This window comes from Populus alba, chromosome 1 (assembly GCF_005239225.2).
Source record: "Populus alba chromosome 1, ASM523922v2, whole genome shotgun sequence".
Taxonomy (NCBI): domain Eukaryota; kingdom Viridiplantae; phylum Streptophyta; class Magnoliopsida; order Malpighiales; family Salicaceae; genus Populus; species Populus alba.
This window is the reverse complement of record NC_133284.1, coordinates 41,296,584-41,314,596: the sequence shown is the minus strand read 5'-3', so window position 1 is coordinate 41,314,596 and position 18,013 is coordinate 41,296,584. Positions and strand designations below refer to the sequence as shown.

General features: G+C 31.4%; 3 protein-coding genes across 4 annotated transcripts; 2 read left to right on the top strand and 1 right to left on the bottom strand.

The window, feature by feature from the left end:
* The first annotated feature begins 2,659 nt into the window (after positions 1 to 2,659).
* Positions 2,660 to 4,121, top strand: LOC118056885 (uncharacterized). The gene has a single exon (XM_035069301.2). The coding sequence runs from the start codon at positions 3,234 to 3,236 to the stop codon at positions 3,939 to 3,941; it is 708 nt and encodes a 235-aa protein (XP_034925192.1). The 5' UTR covers positions 2,660 to 3,233; the 3' UTR covers positions 3,942 to 4,121.
* A 389-nt stretch (positions 4,122 to 4,510) lies between these two features.
* LOC118056884 (cysteine synthase 2) lies at positions 4,511 to 8,205 on the bottom strand. Of its 2 annotated transcripts, XM_073405492.1 has the most exons (7): positions 7,926 to 8,205; positions 7,386 to 7,460; positions 6,510 to 6,653; positions 5,860 to 6,249; positions 5,540 to 5,775; positions 4,969 to 5,108; positions 4,511 to 4,813 (listed from the first exon to the last, which is right to left on the bottom strand). In XM_073405492.1, exons 1-7 carry the CDS (start codon positions 8,133 to 8,135, stop codon positions 4,803 to 4,805), a joined length of 1,206 nt encoding a protein of 401 aa, XP_073261593.1. In that variant the 5' UTR covers positions 8,136 to 8,205; the 3' UTR covers positions 4,511 to 4,802. The 2 variants fall into 2 exon arrangements, with proteins under 2 accessions (XP_073261593.1, XP_034925191.1); XM_035069300.2 differs by having other exon boundaries at positions 4,511 to 5,108.
* Positions 8,206 to 12,484: 4,279 nt separating this feature from the next.
* LOC118056886 (uncharacterized) lies at positions 12,485 to 13,160 on the top strand. The gene has a single exon (XM_035069302.2). The coding sequence runs from the start codon at positions 12,656 to 12,658 to the stop codon at positions 12,941 to 12,943; it is 288 nt and encodes a 95-aa protein (XP_034925193.1). The 5' UTR covers positions 12,485 to 12,655; the 3' UTR covers positions 12,944 to 13,160.
* The last annotated feature ends 4,853 nt before the right edge of the window (positions 13,161 to 18,013 follow it).

The window sequence follows — 18,013 nt, the reverse complement described above, 5'->3', positions numbered from 1 at the left end:
AAAACAATAAAAAGAAATAAAAGCAATAAATAAGAAAATATAATTTTAAAATATGTGTATATAATATATTTCACATTCTTTTTCAATTTAAATTCTTAATTGCTTTTTTAAAAAGGAAATACCACAAGATTGCATGATTTCAATTTACACGCGTGGTAAAAGGATCCCAGCTTGTGACTTTGTACGATGATCTCTCCTCTAATTACACTCCTAGAAGTCAACATCGCAGGAACCAGCGTAGGGCAAACGGATGATGCCTGTCTGCTACTTGTTCTACAGAACTTTGAAAACTGCATGCCCCTATTTGTCGTCTTTAGAGAAAAATATCACAGAAGTTTGTATATTATCCTCTTCTACTGCTCCCATTATTGCATCAGCTGCACGAGGGCATCGATTGTTTAGACGACCAAGAAGCCAAATATCATGAATGGCAATTCTTGCTAGGTCAAATAGAGAGCATGAACATTAGCCCACCTCTTGCCTTCAAGAATCCACACCATAAGAACAGAGTGGGGAAATGAATCCCTTGAGTAGCAAGACAAGTGAGATTGCTGGCAAGTGGCAATCTATCCTGTTCTGTGCTGTCTATATGGCCAACGACGAAGTTACGAGGTGTGTTTGTGAGTATAATAACGATTATTTTTAAAGTGTTTTTTATTAAGAAATATAATTGAAATATTATTTTTTTAATTTTTTTAAAAATTATTTTTGAAAATCAGTACATCAAAATAAGATGAAAACATAAACAAAAAATTAATTTAAAATAATATAAAAATAAATTATTTTTTTTTCAAAAACACTTTTAAAATACAAAAACAAATATGTTTAGCTAAGTAGTAAGTAAAGAGATTGAGACTTTTTTTATATTGCGTAAAAGTTGGGTGATGATAATTTTTTTTTATTTGAGGTTGGGTTGAATTTTCTTATTAAATCATGTTTGTTTTTGCATTTAAAAAATGATTTCAAAAAAAATTTCAAATTTTTTTTTTATCTTTTTCTTTAATTCAAATTAATTTTTTTTGATATGTTTGTATTATTTTTATGTGATGATATAAAAAAATCAATTTAAAAAATAAAAAATTATTATCTCAATATATATTTTTTAAAAAATTATTTTTAAAAATAACTATTATGTAATAATATAATAACTAGCATATTGACCCGCACTCTATAGCGGGTCAATAATAATTCTTTTTTTCAAATGCAAAAATGCTTGGGTTAGGTTAAAAGTACGAAATGTATTGGCACTATCATCATCTTCAAATAAAATATTTTTTATAGTAGCACCATGAATACCGCATAGCATAGCAGCGCTCAATACACCGGCAACAAATTTTTTTCCATTTAAATTTTTATCTTTTAAGATATTTTTAATTTTAGTATTTTTTTTCATCTTGAAATTTTCTTTCTTTTCTTTTATTGAATTTTTTTTTCTTACTGTAAAGAGGAAATAAATTGATGTGACTTTTTTTATATTGTACAAAAGTTGGGTAATGATAATTTTTTTTTCATTTTAGACTAGGTTGAATTTTCTTATTAAACCATGTTTGTTTTTGCATTTTAAAAATGTTTTTTTTAAAAAATTGAATTTGAATTTTATTTTTTTTCTTTACTTCAAATTAATATTTTTTGATATTTTTTTATTATTTTGATGTGATGATATAAAATATAAGTTAAAATAAAAAAATATAGTATCTTAATATATTAAAAAAACATGTTTTAAAAAAATAGCACTGTTAACATAAACTTGTTGTACTGTGGACTACACTAAGAATATAAAGTGTTTATACTGTGAACGATATTTTAGCACTTGGGCGCATTGTTTTTTCTAATTTTGGTCAAGAAATGTTGTCGGGTCTGGGTTTGCAATAAAATCTAATGCTATTAGATTCGATTTTTAGTTAGACTCACCAATCTTGAATTTAGTTTTGTAATCAAACCTAAAGATATTAGATTATACTCTGCAGTCAAATCCAAAAATCTTGGGCCTAACTCAACAACTAGACTTATAAATATTAAATATGACTTAGAATTAAATCCAATAATATTGAGTTTAGTTGGGCAAACTCAACAATCAAACTTCTAAATATTAAATATAATTTAAAATTAAATCCAATAATATTAAATCTAACATCATATCACACCGAAAACTATTGGATTTAATGCTTTATACTTTTTCATATCCGTTTTACTTTTATAAAAAAAATCATTATTAATCAGAAAATAAGCTATAATAAATGTAAGTCATGTAGCCACAGGCATGCATGCATTCAGAGGCTCTCCACATAGCCTACTATGAACCTGACCATTTTACGTCACCAGGGAGTAATGGTGACTGGCATTACCCGTCAAAAGATCTCTTCAAAGGAACGGGCCTCCATTAAGACCCTGATCAAAGCGTGCAGTAGCAGAAATGGACTCCTATCATCATATCATTACTCTTTGACCCTCTAATTGCAGACAATAGAAAATGGGTCATCATCTTATCACTGTGCTCTTTTTGGATTTCACTCTACTTTAGCTTGAAAAGTTGGTTTATTTCATTTCAATCCCTCAAAGCGAATTCTTTTTGAGTAAAAACCTTTTTACTTTTTGTTTGATTGTGGATAAAACTTAAAAGCAAATGGACATAACTCGAGAAGTAGTGATATATATCTAGACTTTGGTTAGTGAGTTCCATGTGATGGGTTTCGTGGCTGTGCCATGTGGAGATCAGAACAGGTGTCTTGCACTTGCACATGGATTTGGCAATCTCAAAGCTTTGAGATTTGAGAAATTGAAATGGTCTTGCCCTTTTCAAGAATCAAGAGCCTCAGTAGCTGATGCAACAGCTCGGTCTCAGTGAAAACAGAAGACCAGGTTAATTTATTAGGAACACTGTGAGTGAGAGGGGAAAAAAAGCTCTCTTTTAGAGAAGATTATATATATATAAAACACTTATTTATTTCTGTCGCCAACCTGATACTTGGATTCTTCCTTGATGACTAGCTCGTTCCAGGTGTGCTAAACCATTCTTCTGTATCCAATCTCCTCTCCTGTAATTGTACTAGTTTACCTTTCTTTAATATGTAAGCACTAAGCAGCTACTTGTACCAGCAGTTCTGCTTCTTCTTGTGTTGCATTACAAGAAATATCAGACCCCAGAAGTGTTTTCGCTTCTTTTCTTCAATCTTCTACACAGATCTACTCCATATTATCCAATCCCACATTCAAGCTACTTTTGATCCCTGGAAATGGGAAATACACCTGAGAGTCAAATCAGTTCACAGTATTTCATCAAACCCTCACTGCTTTGTGTTTCAGTCCTTGTCGCTTCTCTTGTTTTCACTTGTTTCCTCCTTTTTGGGATCTCTACATACCTTATCACAATATCTGTTTTGTTTCTGTCAACCATTTTCATCGTCACATTCTCAAAGAAAAAGGTGGCTGTTGTTAGCAATTCAGCAGAAGCTGAAAGTCCCACATGTCGCCCTCAGAGCATGCTTGAAAAGGAAGTTGTGGAGGAACTAAATCCAGAAGTGGAACCTGTAGATCATTGCGATGCTTCCCAGCAAAGCGATGTTTGCGACATGCATGAGTATCAAGTTGAACCAACGGATTTCCCATCAGACAGTGATAGCAGTGATGATTTCTCAGCAAGTGAGAATTTTGAGCTCAGTTGGAGGTGCTCAGAAAATGTAGGTCAAAGTATTGCAGTCTCTGAAAGCTCAATCTCTGAAAATGACGTTGATGAGGATGGTGATGGTCTCATTGAGATTAGTCTTCCACAGAACAACTCTGTTGATTTTGATGAAGAGTCAAAGAAAAAGTTAGTTTCGAATTTGCCTGAATCCATTTTCAGGCAACAGGGTCTTATGCAGCTATTTGCAGAGATTGCTGAGGTGAATGAAGAGGAAAACTTGATAGAGATTGACCTTTCCATGGGATCCATCAAGTGTTGAAAGTTTGAGATTGAAGCATGATCTAGCTATTTTTCAATTCAACAAGTTAACATGGCGTATGAGGATGATGTCAACACCTAGAATAGAGGCTTGCTTGTCTCAAGTTCCTTCTTAATTGTGATTTTGCTATGCTCTGTAAACTTCATGTAATTCTACTAAATTAGCTCATCTTTCATTCAAGCTCATCTTTCATTTATTAATTTAATTTACAGGGGTTGTGCCATCCTAGTATATTCTTTTCCCATAAACCAGCCAAAGGTTCAGTCTTAGCCAAGTGCTAAAATCCACAAGTTAATTATACAGCCAGTATCTTGCCATGTTGGAAAAGCATTCATGGATAATTCATTGCTGTTCTCCTCCTGGCAAGTGATTGGCATCAAGAACATTGAATTTGGAAGAAGGTAAAGTTGATATAACAGATTGGGAAAATAACGATAATTTTTATATCTCAGTTGTATTCCATTCCATTACAGTGTCAAATGAATTGCAGGCAAGCAGTTTCTATTCGTTCTAGAACCTACAGTTAATATTAACAAGGCTTTCAAATGATCCTGGAGACTGAAAAAGAAAAAAAAAAATCGCAGGAAAAAGCTATGATGCTCTAAAAATTACACACATGCAGGCACAAACACAATAAAAGACAGAGAGGTCCCAAGATTTTGACAGAATGGTCTCAACTAAAAATTGATGATCAACAATAATACAAATGATTCTAAAGCATATCCTGCCAGCCTAACACGCATTAATGTGTGTCCTAATCCTTATGAAGTAAATGGTCTTTTGATCCACGGTAAAGTTACTGCTTCCATTTGCTGTCATCACCAAAAATCACATCAAACCTTCGGAGGGTGGAGGCCGGCCCTACCAAGAAACTTCACAACAAACGAAAATAGCCTCATTATGCTTCTATGATTCTGGATAAAAATATGGTCAGGACCAAATCTCATTTAAATACCAAGGAACTCTAATCCAGTTGCTGTGGGTGTCAAACCATGCTCAGACAGATACTGAGCATCATAAAACTTACTCAGATGCCTCATCCCACTATCACACAGAATGGTCACAATTGTGTGACCAGGACCAAGTGATTGTGCCACTCTAACAGCTCCAACACAGTTCATGGCTGAAGAACTCCCCAGAAAGAGACCATCATTCTTCAAAAGATACCTGAATAGAAGTTCAAGTAAAGATGCAGTATGGAAACTTTGAATAAAGTAAAACTAGTAGGAGAACAGTTTCAAGTGCCGCGGGAAAAATCTTTAGCTTGCAAATGCATGGAAATAAAATCAAGTTTTAAAAGCAGTCATTCCATGTAATGTGAAGAAAGGTCAACTAATTTCAAAATTTTCGCATTAACAAGTAAAATTAATTAAAAATTACAGGAAATTTTCTATTTTGAAGGAAATAAAAAAGCTCGCTGTGAGAAAAAAGTGTAAGACATTAGCAGAGCCATGGCAAGAGACCATATCTCTTTGTGCAACTATCCCACCAACCAAGACATTGTCACATAATTCCCTCCTCGTTACTTCTTTCTCAACCTCTAAGCAATCAAGAACTACTACATAGAAATAAGGCAGAGAAAGAAAGCATGGGTTGACCTTGACATTTCAACAGCCTCTTTGTCTGTGCCTCTGTAGGCTCCGTCAAGTTTTGCCATCTTAAAATTTTGTGTTAATCTATTGATTCCAATTCCTTCCGTTACTGTGTCAAATGGGTTCTTTAACCTTTTTCCTTCAGCTTCCTCTCTCGTGTACATCACTCCCCTTGTTACCTTATTGAACAAACCAGAACCAGGCGGATCTATGAGGAAGCACTTGATGTTCGGATTCTTTTCCTGTAGAACATGTAATAAGGATTCGATGGAACTTCTCTAGCACAACATAAATGAAAAAGTTTAAAACAAAGGGAAGAATTTTACCTGGAGAAAACTTGAAATACCAGCTACAGTGCCGCCTGTGCCTGCAGCTGCCACAAACGAATCTAAACTACCACCACTTTGTTCCCATATCTCAGGTCCAGTGCCCTGATAGTGGGCCCGGAAATTTGCCAAGTTTTCAAACTGATCAGCAAAAAAACCACCACTACAGTAACTTGAAAAAATAGAACCTTTTTTCTCTCCATCAGACATGCAACCGTTAATTTGCTCTAAGAATTTGCCATCAATCTTTTCAGTTTTTCTAAGCTTTGATGCTAACTCATTTGCTTCCAGTGCCCGTCTCCTAGCAATGTTGACATAGTGGTCTCTGTGAGTAATTGAAACCGGTCGCACTCTTTCAACAGTAGCTCCCAGAGCTTCGAGAATTTGAGACTAACAAAAGTTTTCAAAAGTAACAAACTCAAGTTGGTCACAGAATGTGAATGGTAAAAAGAATGCTCAGGAAAAAAGAATATCAAGGATTCAGGTACATGCTCACAAGAAGGAGACTCTCTAGTACATGTCTATTTTACCGAATGCATTAAAAAAACATAATTTTTTCAAGGTCCTCAAAAGTAAATTCAAGGAACACTTCTAAAACTTCATCATTGTATTATGGAAAATTAGTCTGAAAAGCTGCAAAATATCCAAACCTTCTCAATAGCAACATCATCTGGGATAACGACATGGCATTTGCATCCATAGGCAGGAGCCACTGTAGCCAGGCTAATTGCAGTGCTTCCAGCACTTCCCTCAGTAACAACTCCACCACAAACTAGCTGGCCAGATTCCAGTGCCTGTCATAGATCCAAGCGGCCAGGCATATAGAAAGTGTAACAGAGGATAACAAAATAATGCCAGCTACAAGCTTTAATTACTTTGTGACATTAAAGTGTTGCATAAGCTAAATAGGGCTTCTTTTTACACAAGCAATATATAATGTATTTAACAAATGGGATTATTGAAATGTCAAAAAATAGAATATGAGCAGACAATTGTTTCGTTCAATTAGGAGTCCTTGTGAGTAATTCCACTTCACGATCTGAACAATGTGGATACTAAAGATTTCAATATTTCACATAGATTTTGGATTCATAAATAGCATCGCAAGGATTTACGTATGTGCCTAAATTCAATTTAAAGAAGAAACTTCAGGTGCCCGCCATTTAAGACAGGGAAGTAGTTAAATGACCCCTGAGTGGTTAACTCAAGCTTAAGCTCTATCTGGCACTAAATTCCTTGTTTGAATTCGTAGTGCTGTGGTTTGCTCATATTACAAAAAACATTAGATTTCGGTTCTGTTCTCATGATTGCATTTTGATAAAAAGAAGTTTCATATTAACTTACATTTTGTGATCGGTCACACTGAACTTACAAGCCACAACCATTACCATCCATCATCATGTCTGAAATTAACAATCATATCTCCTATCTTAAATTCCTAATTAATTGATAATATCACCAAAACTATGTTTTTTGTCTTAAAGTTTTCATAATTGGTAGCTGACAAAAGCATTCAAGTAATTTACCTCTTCAATTATTTTCACAGCAACCCTATCTTTAACACTCCCTCCTGGATTCAGAAACTCGCACTTCCCAAGAATCTGAAGAAAGAAAAATCAAGAACAAATGAAACCAAAAGCAATAATCAATAACCATGAATCTATTAAGTACTATAAATCAACCCTAAAATATGCATGAACAACCACTCCGGAAAATGAAGAAAAATTATTGAGCATCAATTTGGGGAACATTGGAAAATACAATTAATAAAATTGGAAAAAAAAAAAAAAAGCCTATCTTGGAGAGAAGTATCAAAGAGTGTGAGTTAAAAAGTGACCATAATCAACCACAAACATATATCTTGTATATAAAACACCATAAACCCATAATCAAGACTATAATTCAAAGAAAAAAACATAGCTTGATCAAAAGCACATACCCCCGACATGTATTTCATTCATAAACAGATACAATAATGCCACAAGTCCAATGAAAACATATTAGAAATGGAAATAATGGAAGAACTGGATCATAATATGAAGCAAAATAGCATATCTTGAACTTACTTCACAGCCAGTAGCTTCAGAGAGGCTATTAATTCTAATCAAGGGAGTGTTACCAACAGCATGAATGAGTCCGTTTCTTGGTTTTTTATTCTTTGAAAGCGGTGAAGGAGTCTTTCTTTTGGATCTGTAATTGCATAGAAAGTAAGAGAACAATACCATGGACATAGAGATGGCTGCTACAAAAGCACCTGTGGTTCTTACAGATGCCATTGTAGCATATGCGAAGCAATAGACTTTCAAAAACTGAAAAGCTTGAACGGTTGCAGCTTACGAATGTAATGTTTTCGATTATACAAAGGCGGTATAATTTAACCCGATGGGCCAGGCCCATGAGTCAGTTTAATAGGTTGTGATTGTTGTTGTTATTTACTATTATTAATTATTAATAAAAACTAAAAAAGTGTTGTTTTTACTCGCATTACAAAAATATTATTAATTGTAATAGTTTTTTTTTCTTTGCTTTTTTTTTTTTTATCTCCATCCACCCACCAATTGACACACGACTATAGGAGCAGCTTGATCAGTCCACCAACTGTTGAAAGGTTCAAGACTAGGACCCTGAAGCCCAGTCCTCAAAGCCAAAAAAATTTCCTTTGATTAAAGATCCATTTACCTTGGAAACCTAATGCATATGTGAGTATGATCAAGTGTGGGAGGCACTTGGTCCTCTAGATTTTCAATGGTCACAAAGGGTACCCCAAACATCATATAACGTGTTTTTCCAGTCGCTGAACCTTATTTTTGACTAATTCATTTTCAAGGTGGGCAAGCTATTAAACATAAAAGATAACTTTTCTCAAGACCCTTGTTGATGTTTCTGGACTCCTTAACAATATCATTAGTCGTCATATCTTGGTTCATGAAGTTTAACTTGATTCTTTTTTGAAGTTCGCACGTAAATGCGCTATCAGATGGGCTTCCCACATCTCTTAGAATCAACTATCCCATGTGCTAGTGTCATTCATATAGAACCTTTCCTTTATTTGACCTTTAAAGTTCATATTTAATATATGTTATCACCACTAAGATCTACATCATCGGCGTCTATATCCCGGTTTGCACCTTAATTGTTGCAGCAATGACCACACCTTTTTACTTATTGAGTCCTTACACTTGCCTCAAATAATTGAGTTTAAGCCTCATGCTTCTACGCCATATATTTTTAGGGCTAGTTGATTTAATAAGTGAGTTGTTACACATTTCTTAGTGGATTTCAACTTACATGACCACCATATTGATGTCTTAATTAACCATAACCTTTTGTGGGTTTTAGTTAGCACGTAGTTGGGCACCATAACCTGGCTTCTATTTTATCATGTACAATCAATCTCACTTACCAAAAATAGCACACCTTGATTATGTGACACGACTTAATGAAGTAGCCACACCTTCCCTATATATTTAAAGTTTGAGAATAGATCAAGAGAGTTACGCCCTCGATACCTTTAACCATTATCTTTACCTGATATAACTCACACCGAGCTACAAGATGGTTCAATTAGTTTTTTTCCCTTATACCCAAATCATATAAACAATTTGCATATCAGTATCATTGTGGGCCTTCACCAAAGTTTCCTCTAGCTCTGCTTTGCTTGGGCATAATTCATCATTTTTCAAGTCCTAACAATTATGCTCTCACTTGAACCCTTTTCAGAAGATCAAGACCAGTTGATAATGCGACCCTCGAGGGGGTCCTGCCAATAGGTTTTCTTACGCCTTATAGTTTTATTCACGCGTTGACTCATGCACATGTCAGACCTTTTGGTTCATGTTTCAAAAAAGGATGAATCAAAAGCTCGTAGGTCGATGCCTAAAACATACATGTGCCGAGGCAATCCATGACTACGCGTGTTGTAATCCACGATCATGCGAGCATTTCAAAGGCCTAGGCTTGGGCTATCATCATGATCCATATCAATCCACCCCATGATCTAATCGATAGAATGACTATTATCATTCCATATCCACTTAAGGCACATTGTTAGGCCCCATCCACTTCCCTCCCAATAATTTCAAAAAAAAAAATTATTCTCTTTTCAAAGTTCTTTTATCTTTTCCTTGCGATACTTGTTTGTTAATGGTCTTTTGTCTATATTTAGCTTTGGACAAAATATATAGCCTAATTTGGGGCTGCATTTCCTAATAACCCAACTTGTAGATAACACCTCATGGTGTGATAGGATCCAACCATGACAAGACTCTCACCCTCTTAGACGTCCCCTTCCAAGAAATTTAGGTCTGGTTTGCCATTGAGGATGCTTCTCCATATTATAATTCAAACACCATAGATAATCCATTTTTAAACTTAGCATTTCCTGGTTTGCTCATCATTACTAGGTGAATCCTTTGTGGACCCCTTGAATATAAGATGGGGTATTATAAGTAGGAAAATATCTTTTTTGTTATGATTTACTAAGATTTAGCTTCATGTCACTTTGATTTATCTCTAAAAGCCCCTCATGTCGCTAGGCTTATCAACCTTAGAGGAGCTAACATGATAGCCTACTTTCCCCTTTGCTCGTTGCCCTACCATTGACGAAGGAGAGGCCTGTCACAGAGACAACTACGCGGGTGGGCTAGCGATATTTAGAGGTGATTATTTTTTATTTTGGTTTGATTTTTTATATATAAAAAAGTAATTAAATTAAATTTTTTTAAAAAATGAAATCGAACCAAAACCAGTTCAAATCGACCGATTTCAGTTCGATTTGGTTCGTTTTTTAGGATAAAAATCAATTCAAACTGGTTTGACTCTGTTTTTTTTATTTGGTTTGGTTCTTTCCAGTTTGGCTTGGTATTTCAGTTTGACTTGGTTTTTGTCTAGTTTGGCTTGGGTTTTTTTTTTCGGTTTGGGTACGGTTCGTTTTTTTTTTTTTCCAGGCTTATAAAACTAAAATCGAACCAAACCGGTTAGGTTTTTTAAAATTGTAATCGGTTTAATCGATTTTTTTTTTTCACGGTTCGATTTTTTTAGTTATTTTATTTTTTAATTTAATTGATTTTTTTAGTTTTTTTTTCTCCTCTAGCGATATTGCACGAGCCAACATGACAGCTTGTTGAGCCCCACACATTTTGGATATTGAAGAAGTTTATTGTGAATCTTCAAGTTTTTGGGTGGTGTCTGTAATTTTGTAATTTTATGTTACTTCAAAGGAATATATATATATATATATATATATATATATATATATAATATATATATATATATATTGAAAAAACCTAAATGAATAAAACCATGAAAACAATAAAGAAAACTTAAAAAATCGAAAAACCTAGAAGAAAAAAACTACATTAACTTGTGAATATTAAAAAAATGAGGAAACCATGTTGATGAATTCTTGTAAATAGATCTGCATATTAGGAAAAGAAATGAGTTTTACAATACATGGTTTTTATATTTTTTTTTTCAATGTTTTCTTATATTAATGGATTTTTTTTGGTGTTCCAAGCGTTTACATTTCTTAATTTCTTGAAAAATATTTTTCATTTGTTTTTCTTTTTCTTTTTGTTTTTAAATTATAGTTGTAGAGATATTCCCAACCAAAAAATTGCAAAAAAAAATGGAAAACACATAAAAAAAATATGCACATGGATTAGTGTACGAAAACTTTAACATGAAAAAAGTTTGATCAATCAAAGAACTGTTTAGGAGTCCAATTAAACCGTTCTTTTCTAAATTTTTTAACTTTTTTTGAAAAAAAATTAAATTAATATTTTTATTTTATTTTAATATGCTGATATAAAAATAAAAATATTATTTTAATATATTTTTAAATAAAAAATAATTTTAAAAACATACACACCACAATTCAAATTCAACCTAAATCACTAGTAAGCTAGTAAACCTCAATTATTCACGAGCATACAAAAACTTTCGTTAAAGCTAAATGAGTTTCGTTTGAAAGCTCAAGTAGCCGACAAGGCAGGGTATGTGCACATAGTAGTTTCGAGGGTAAAATGTCCTAAACACCATTATATTTTTGCTGCATATATCAAATAAAATGAGTTTTATCCAAGATAAACAATATAAAAATTAGGGTTAACTGCAAAAATATTTCTTAACTATGTGGTCGTTGCTAACATTAATTACATCCATTAATTTTGCTCACCATAAGATTTGAAATTTAATATTAATAAAAAAACTATTATTTAAAAGTAAAAAACTTAATGAAAAAAAAATCCAATTAAACTGAAAATCTTATAAAGTGAACCCAATTTAGACTTTAAATTATATATATATAGTTAACTTTGAAAAATAAATCCCAAGGTAGCATCTCAAGTGTAAAATAAAATGAAAATAAGACTTTTAATTATAAAAATAAAGAAAAACATATCAGGTCACCAATGTGATTTTTGATGAGCCTGGGAGAAAAATTGATTTATTTTAAATTAATTTATATATATATTTTTAAATTATTTTAATGTAATAATATTTAAAATAAAAATTAAAGAATAATCTAAAACCAGTGGATGGATAAATAGCCGGTGGGTACTTTAGGCAACAAACTTTTTCTCTCTTGGATCGAAAAAAGGAGTACATGACTCATGGGTCAATAAGAAACAAAAATGACAGCAGTCCACTCACAGCCATCAACACAAACACTACACATTTCCTCTCAGAGAATCTCTGTACAGAGAGAGAGAGAGAGAGAGAGAGACCTCCATTAACTTCTTTTAAGGAAAACCAACAGCACCCCCATCAGCTCACCAATCTTCTCTTTATCGCTACCATGGAGATCAAAGAAAAGCTACTAAATTACAAGTATCATATCTTCGTCACCCTCGTTTTCTCTCTTATTCTTGTCTCTATAATCGTTGTTGCCCCGAGTTTCCTCACAATTTTGGCCTACTTTTGCCCTCTACTTCTCTCCACAGCTCTCTTTCTCGGCGCCGTCATCTTCTTCGGCAAGACCTCTTTACCGGGCACCGACTCTTCCACTGACAAAGCCGGCGAGGGGCTCTTGGATTATGTTGCAGGACAGCCCGAGCAAGCGGTGGAAAGTTTCAAGTCAGATTAGTAGTTGCCAGCCTTGTTTAATGATGTGTAATCTCCCTAACCTTTTGGCTTTTTACTCACTTTCGTCCCTCTTTCCTTTGATCTCTCAATTTAATTACGGGAGGAGAGTGTCTGCTTCTGCTGCTGCTGCTGCTGCGGCTGTTGTTATGATTATTACTACTGTTTGAACATCTAATGTTGTTACTTGTTATTTAATGATAATGACATCAGGTTCTCCACGCCCTTTTCTTTCTTTTTTATTTCTTTACTCTATTTTTTTAATTTTTTTGTCATTTTAGGGTTTAGGTAACTTAGAATTTAGACAAATGCTGGCGGTGATGATTGACAAAGAAGCATCAATTGTTGCTTATAATTGCAATGTAGGGCCTGTCAATTGTTGTCTTATTAAAGTGTTTTTTATTAAAATAATATTTTTTATTTTTAAAATTTATTTTTAATACTAATATATAAACAATTTAAGAAATTAAAAATGAATTTGAAGTTAAAAATAATTTTGAAAACATGGTTGAATCGTGAATTATAGCTAAGATTGAGGTGTTGTGAGCAATAATAAAATCACCACTGGGGTAACCAGCAAAGGCACAAGATCCGAAAATTTGACTTCATTTCTAAGAATCTGCTTTTAGGTCCAATTACTTTAATTATACTTCGTAGCTAAACTTTTTGATGGATTTTATTGAAAGAGGACACTTTTAAATTACTTAACTATATTCCAATCTTTGTTTAAATAAAATTTTGGGCCAATTTTATTTCAATATTACCGTTAAAAATTATGTAGTCTTTACATTCTTTCCAGACCAGGGCACTTTTTTTTTTTTTTGGTTTTAGGTTTTGTTTTTGTATTTTAAAAAATTTAAAATTTAAAATTTTTTTAATTTAAATTAATATTTTTTATATATTTAGATCATTTTAATACATTAATTTTTAAAAAACAATTGAACCTTTCTTTCAGATAATTATTAATATTTCATAAAAATTTTAAAATTAAATGTGGGTTCCACCTAGTTTAGCTGACAATTTACTTGGTGTTGTACTTAATCACTTAATAATCTCGATCAAATGCCATTCCAATGAAATTTAGGATTCTGAAATGAGGATTCACGGGTTTGTTTGTTGTATGGTGTTGTTTTATTATTATTTAATTATATTTATACTTTTAAATCGTTTTGATATTTTAATAATAATTTTTTTTTAAAATTACTTAATATACTTTCAAATAAAAATATTATAAAATATAACATCAAATAGCAAAAACAAATAGCTTCTTTACTATATTGTATATGTATATATATTAAAAAAAAGAACCAAAAATAAATTTTGTATTCAAGTTTGATAATATGTCTTTTAAGGTCCTGTTTGTTTCATGAAAAATGGTTTTTTGAAAATTAATTGTTAATTTTTTTTGTATTTATTTGTCATTAGAAAAGTTAGTTAGGAAAATACTTTTAAGTTAAAAAAAACATTTGATTTTATTTTTAGGAAAATTTGGTGTTCGGTGTTATGATTGAACTGTTGTTTTATTAATTTTTTTAATTGTTTTTATATTTTTGAATCATTTTGATGTAGGGATAAGCAAAAACACTGAAAAACCGATCAAACCGAGAAAATAAAAAAAAATAATCAAAAAAACTAAATCATGATAAAAAACCGATTAAACCGATTACAATTTTTAAAAAACCAACTAGTTCTGTTCGGTTTCAGTTTTTTAAGCCTGAAACCAAAAAAACCGAACCGAAACCGAAAAAAACTGGAAAAAAACCGAGCCAAACCAAAAAAGATCGAGCCAAAACCAAGTCAAACTGGTTTGAACCGGTTTTTGTCCTAAAAAACTGAACCGAAATCTATCGGTTTCAACCCGCTTCAGTTGTTTTTTTATTTTAAAAAATCAGTTTTATTATTTTTTTTATAAAAACCGAATCAAATCGAAAATGATCACCTATATTTTGATGTATTGATGTTAAAAATAATTTTTTAAAAATATATTATTTTAATATGTTTTATGATAAAAAAAAAATACTATAAAATATAACATTAAATAGTAAAAAAATAGCTTTTTTATTGTATTGTATATGTATATAAAAGTAAAAATAAAAATTGTATTGAAGTTTGATGATACGTCTTTTAATCCCCTATTTGTTCATGGAAAATAGTTTCATGAAAATCACTTTTAAAATTTTTTTATGTTTATTTGTCATTAGAAAAATTGGTTAACAAAAAATATTTTTCAGTTAAATAAAAATTTGACTTGATTTTCAGAAAAATATTTTTCTTTTATTTTGAATAGAAAACACTTTCCAGAAATTATAAAAAAAAATTTAAAAAGTAATGTTATTTACTAATTATATCAAATTTGATTCTTAAATTTTTTATTGCTATATATTTTGTTTTGATTTTTTTTTAATTTTGTCCCTTATAACTTTATTTGATTTTATTTTTATATCAACTTTGTTTTTTATTTGTATTTTTATGATTGTTATTTGTTTTTCTCTTATTATTTTTTTTAATCAAAATTTTTTATCTATCAGATTTGATTTTCATTCTTTTTATTATTATTTATTTTATTTGAAATAATTTATGAAATGTTTTTTTAAATTTTTTTACCATCTTTCAACTTTTTATCTTTAAGATTTGATCTCTATTATTGTAATTTTTATTTATTTTATTTGAGATAATTATTAAATTAATATTTTTTAAATTTTATTTTCATTTAATTTTTTTTAATTTGTAAGATTTATTCCTCATTATTTTAATAAATTTGAAAAAAATATTAACAAGTTATTTGTCCAACTTATTTTTTTATAATATAAAAAAATATTATAAAATATAATATAATTTATTTTTTATTATTGTATCAAATATCAAAAAATAATTTACTCTATAGGAATTTATTATAAAAAAATTATTTTTATATAAACAAACAAAAATTCTCCCGAATAAATAAATAAAAGGGGTAATGGGATAGTAATAGTAGCGTGCAGGGGACACTCCAATGAGTCCAAAAGTTCTGACACCGACCATTTACTGCTCCAGTATTCTTTTGTTTAATAATGTTGTAAAAGAGGTGGAAGATGGACATGTGTTTGGTAATAATTAATAATTTACGGACTAAATCAATAAATAAATTCCTTGAAAGTTGCACTGTCACTCTAACCTTTTTAACCCTCTTTTTAAATAAAAATGTAAATGAATCTTTGAGTCGGGTGACTACCTTGTACATATGATATTGATTGGTTAGGATTAAACTGACGTAAGTACATAAATTATTATCTTATCTTTTATTTTAAATCTCATAAGATAATTTATTTTATTATATATTTACTAGATGTTAGACTTGGCCGAACCAAGGTCCTAACCACTCCGAGTATAAGAAATAATAATAAAAAAATTGATCTGCCTTGATTTAATAAAAAAACTCGAGTTAATTTATAATTCAATTAACTTGAAATATATATAAAGTGAGGGAGGCTTGCTATGATTTTTTTAATAGACGTGACTTGTGTCTTATACTAGGTTGACTTTAAAGTTTGGTTTAACGTATGAAAATAATTATTTTTATTTTTATGTTGTTTTGGCTTAACTTTTTAGTTGAGTTTTAAAACTATAATAATATCTATTTTTATTTTTTATGTTGACTCGAATTAATGGTTAACTCAATCCATGACCCGAATCTGGCCCTAGACTAACTCTCGTGTAGGATTTAAAAATTATGACAATAACCATTTTTATATTTATGTTGACTTGAGTCAATGATCAACCCGGTTTGAACCCGAACCTGGCCCTGGATCGACTCCCAAGTTGAGTTTTAAAACTATGATGATAATAATTATTTTTATTCTTATATTGACATGGTTCAATGATCAACATGACCTATGATCCGGACCTAATCCTAAGTCGACCCCAAAGTTAAGTTTTAAATCTACAATAATATTCATTTGTATCTTTAAGTTGACTCGAGTCAATGGTCAATTCGACTTATGACCCAGGCTTGGTCTCGGGTCGACTTTAGAGTCGAGTTTTGAAATTATAATAATAATCACTTTTATCTTTATGTTGACTTGGGTTAATGATTAACCCGACCCGTGATCTAGAATTGATCTCGAGTTGACTCTTGGATAAAGTTTAAAAATTATGATAATGATCATTACGTTAACCCAGATTCCGACCTGCAACCCGGGCCTGGCTCCTGGTTAAGTTTTAAAACTATAATAATAATAAATTTTATTTTTATGTTATCTTGAATTAACTAGATTATTTTTTTATGTAGAAAATTGAATAAGTTTATCTTATTTTTTTTTAATAAGACGAACATTTCTTTATTAAAATAACCTTAAACAATTAATTTGTATACAATGATTCAAAGAAACACCAAACAACTTAAAAAAAGAATTATGCTGTCCGGTCCTTCATTATTCAACTTACTATAGTTTTTATTCGTACCATACCTTAGTATTTGAATTCAAAAAGATGAAAGATAAAACAAATTTTTTTCACGATCAAATCACATCATCGACATCTCATCTGTTTAGGACGTGGTGCCCACGTGGGCTTGACCTAGCATATTCTATCCATCAGACGTACATTTAATCAGGAACGTCCGTCCAATACATGTGTTATGGGCCCAGGTGACATGACATGTTCATAAGGAAGGGAGTGGTCAGTGGTGATTATCCTCTACGGCCAGAGATAGATCCATCCAATCCATCACATTATTAAAAGGCTGCATCAACGGACACTGTTTGTTTGGTCAAGAGCTGGCCCTTTTCGGACAATGTTCATTATTGATTAGTAACAAACACTAAAAGACAGGTGGAACTCTGTGCACCGTGCAATTCTAAACTCAGATACCGATAGTACTATGTTTTATTACCTCCAGATTTTTGTCTTTGAGATTTAGTCTCTACGTGGTCAAATTGATGACCAATTATAGATTCAAAGATAAACAATCAATTTAAAATAAAACAGAAAAAATAGATAGTGATTTTGCTGTTAGCATGGAAAGCTCATCTTAATTATTTTACTTTCCAAATGGTTCATTGTCAGTACTTTTAGGTTTTTTTTTAAAAAAATTAAA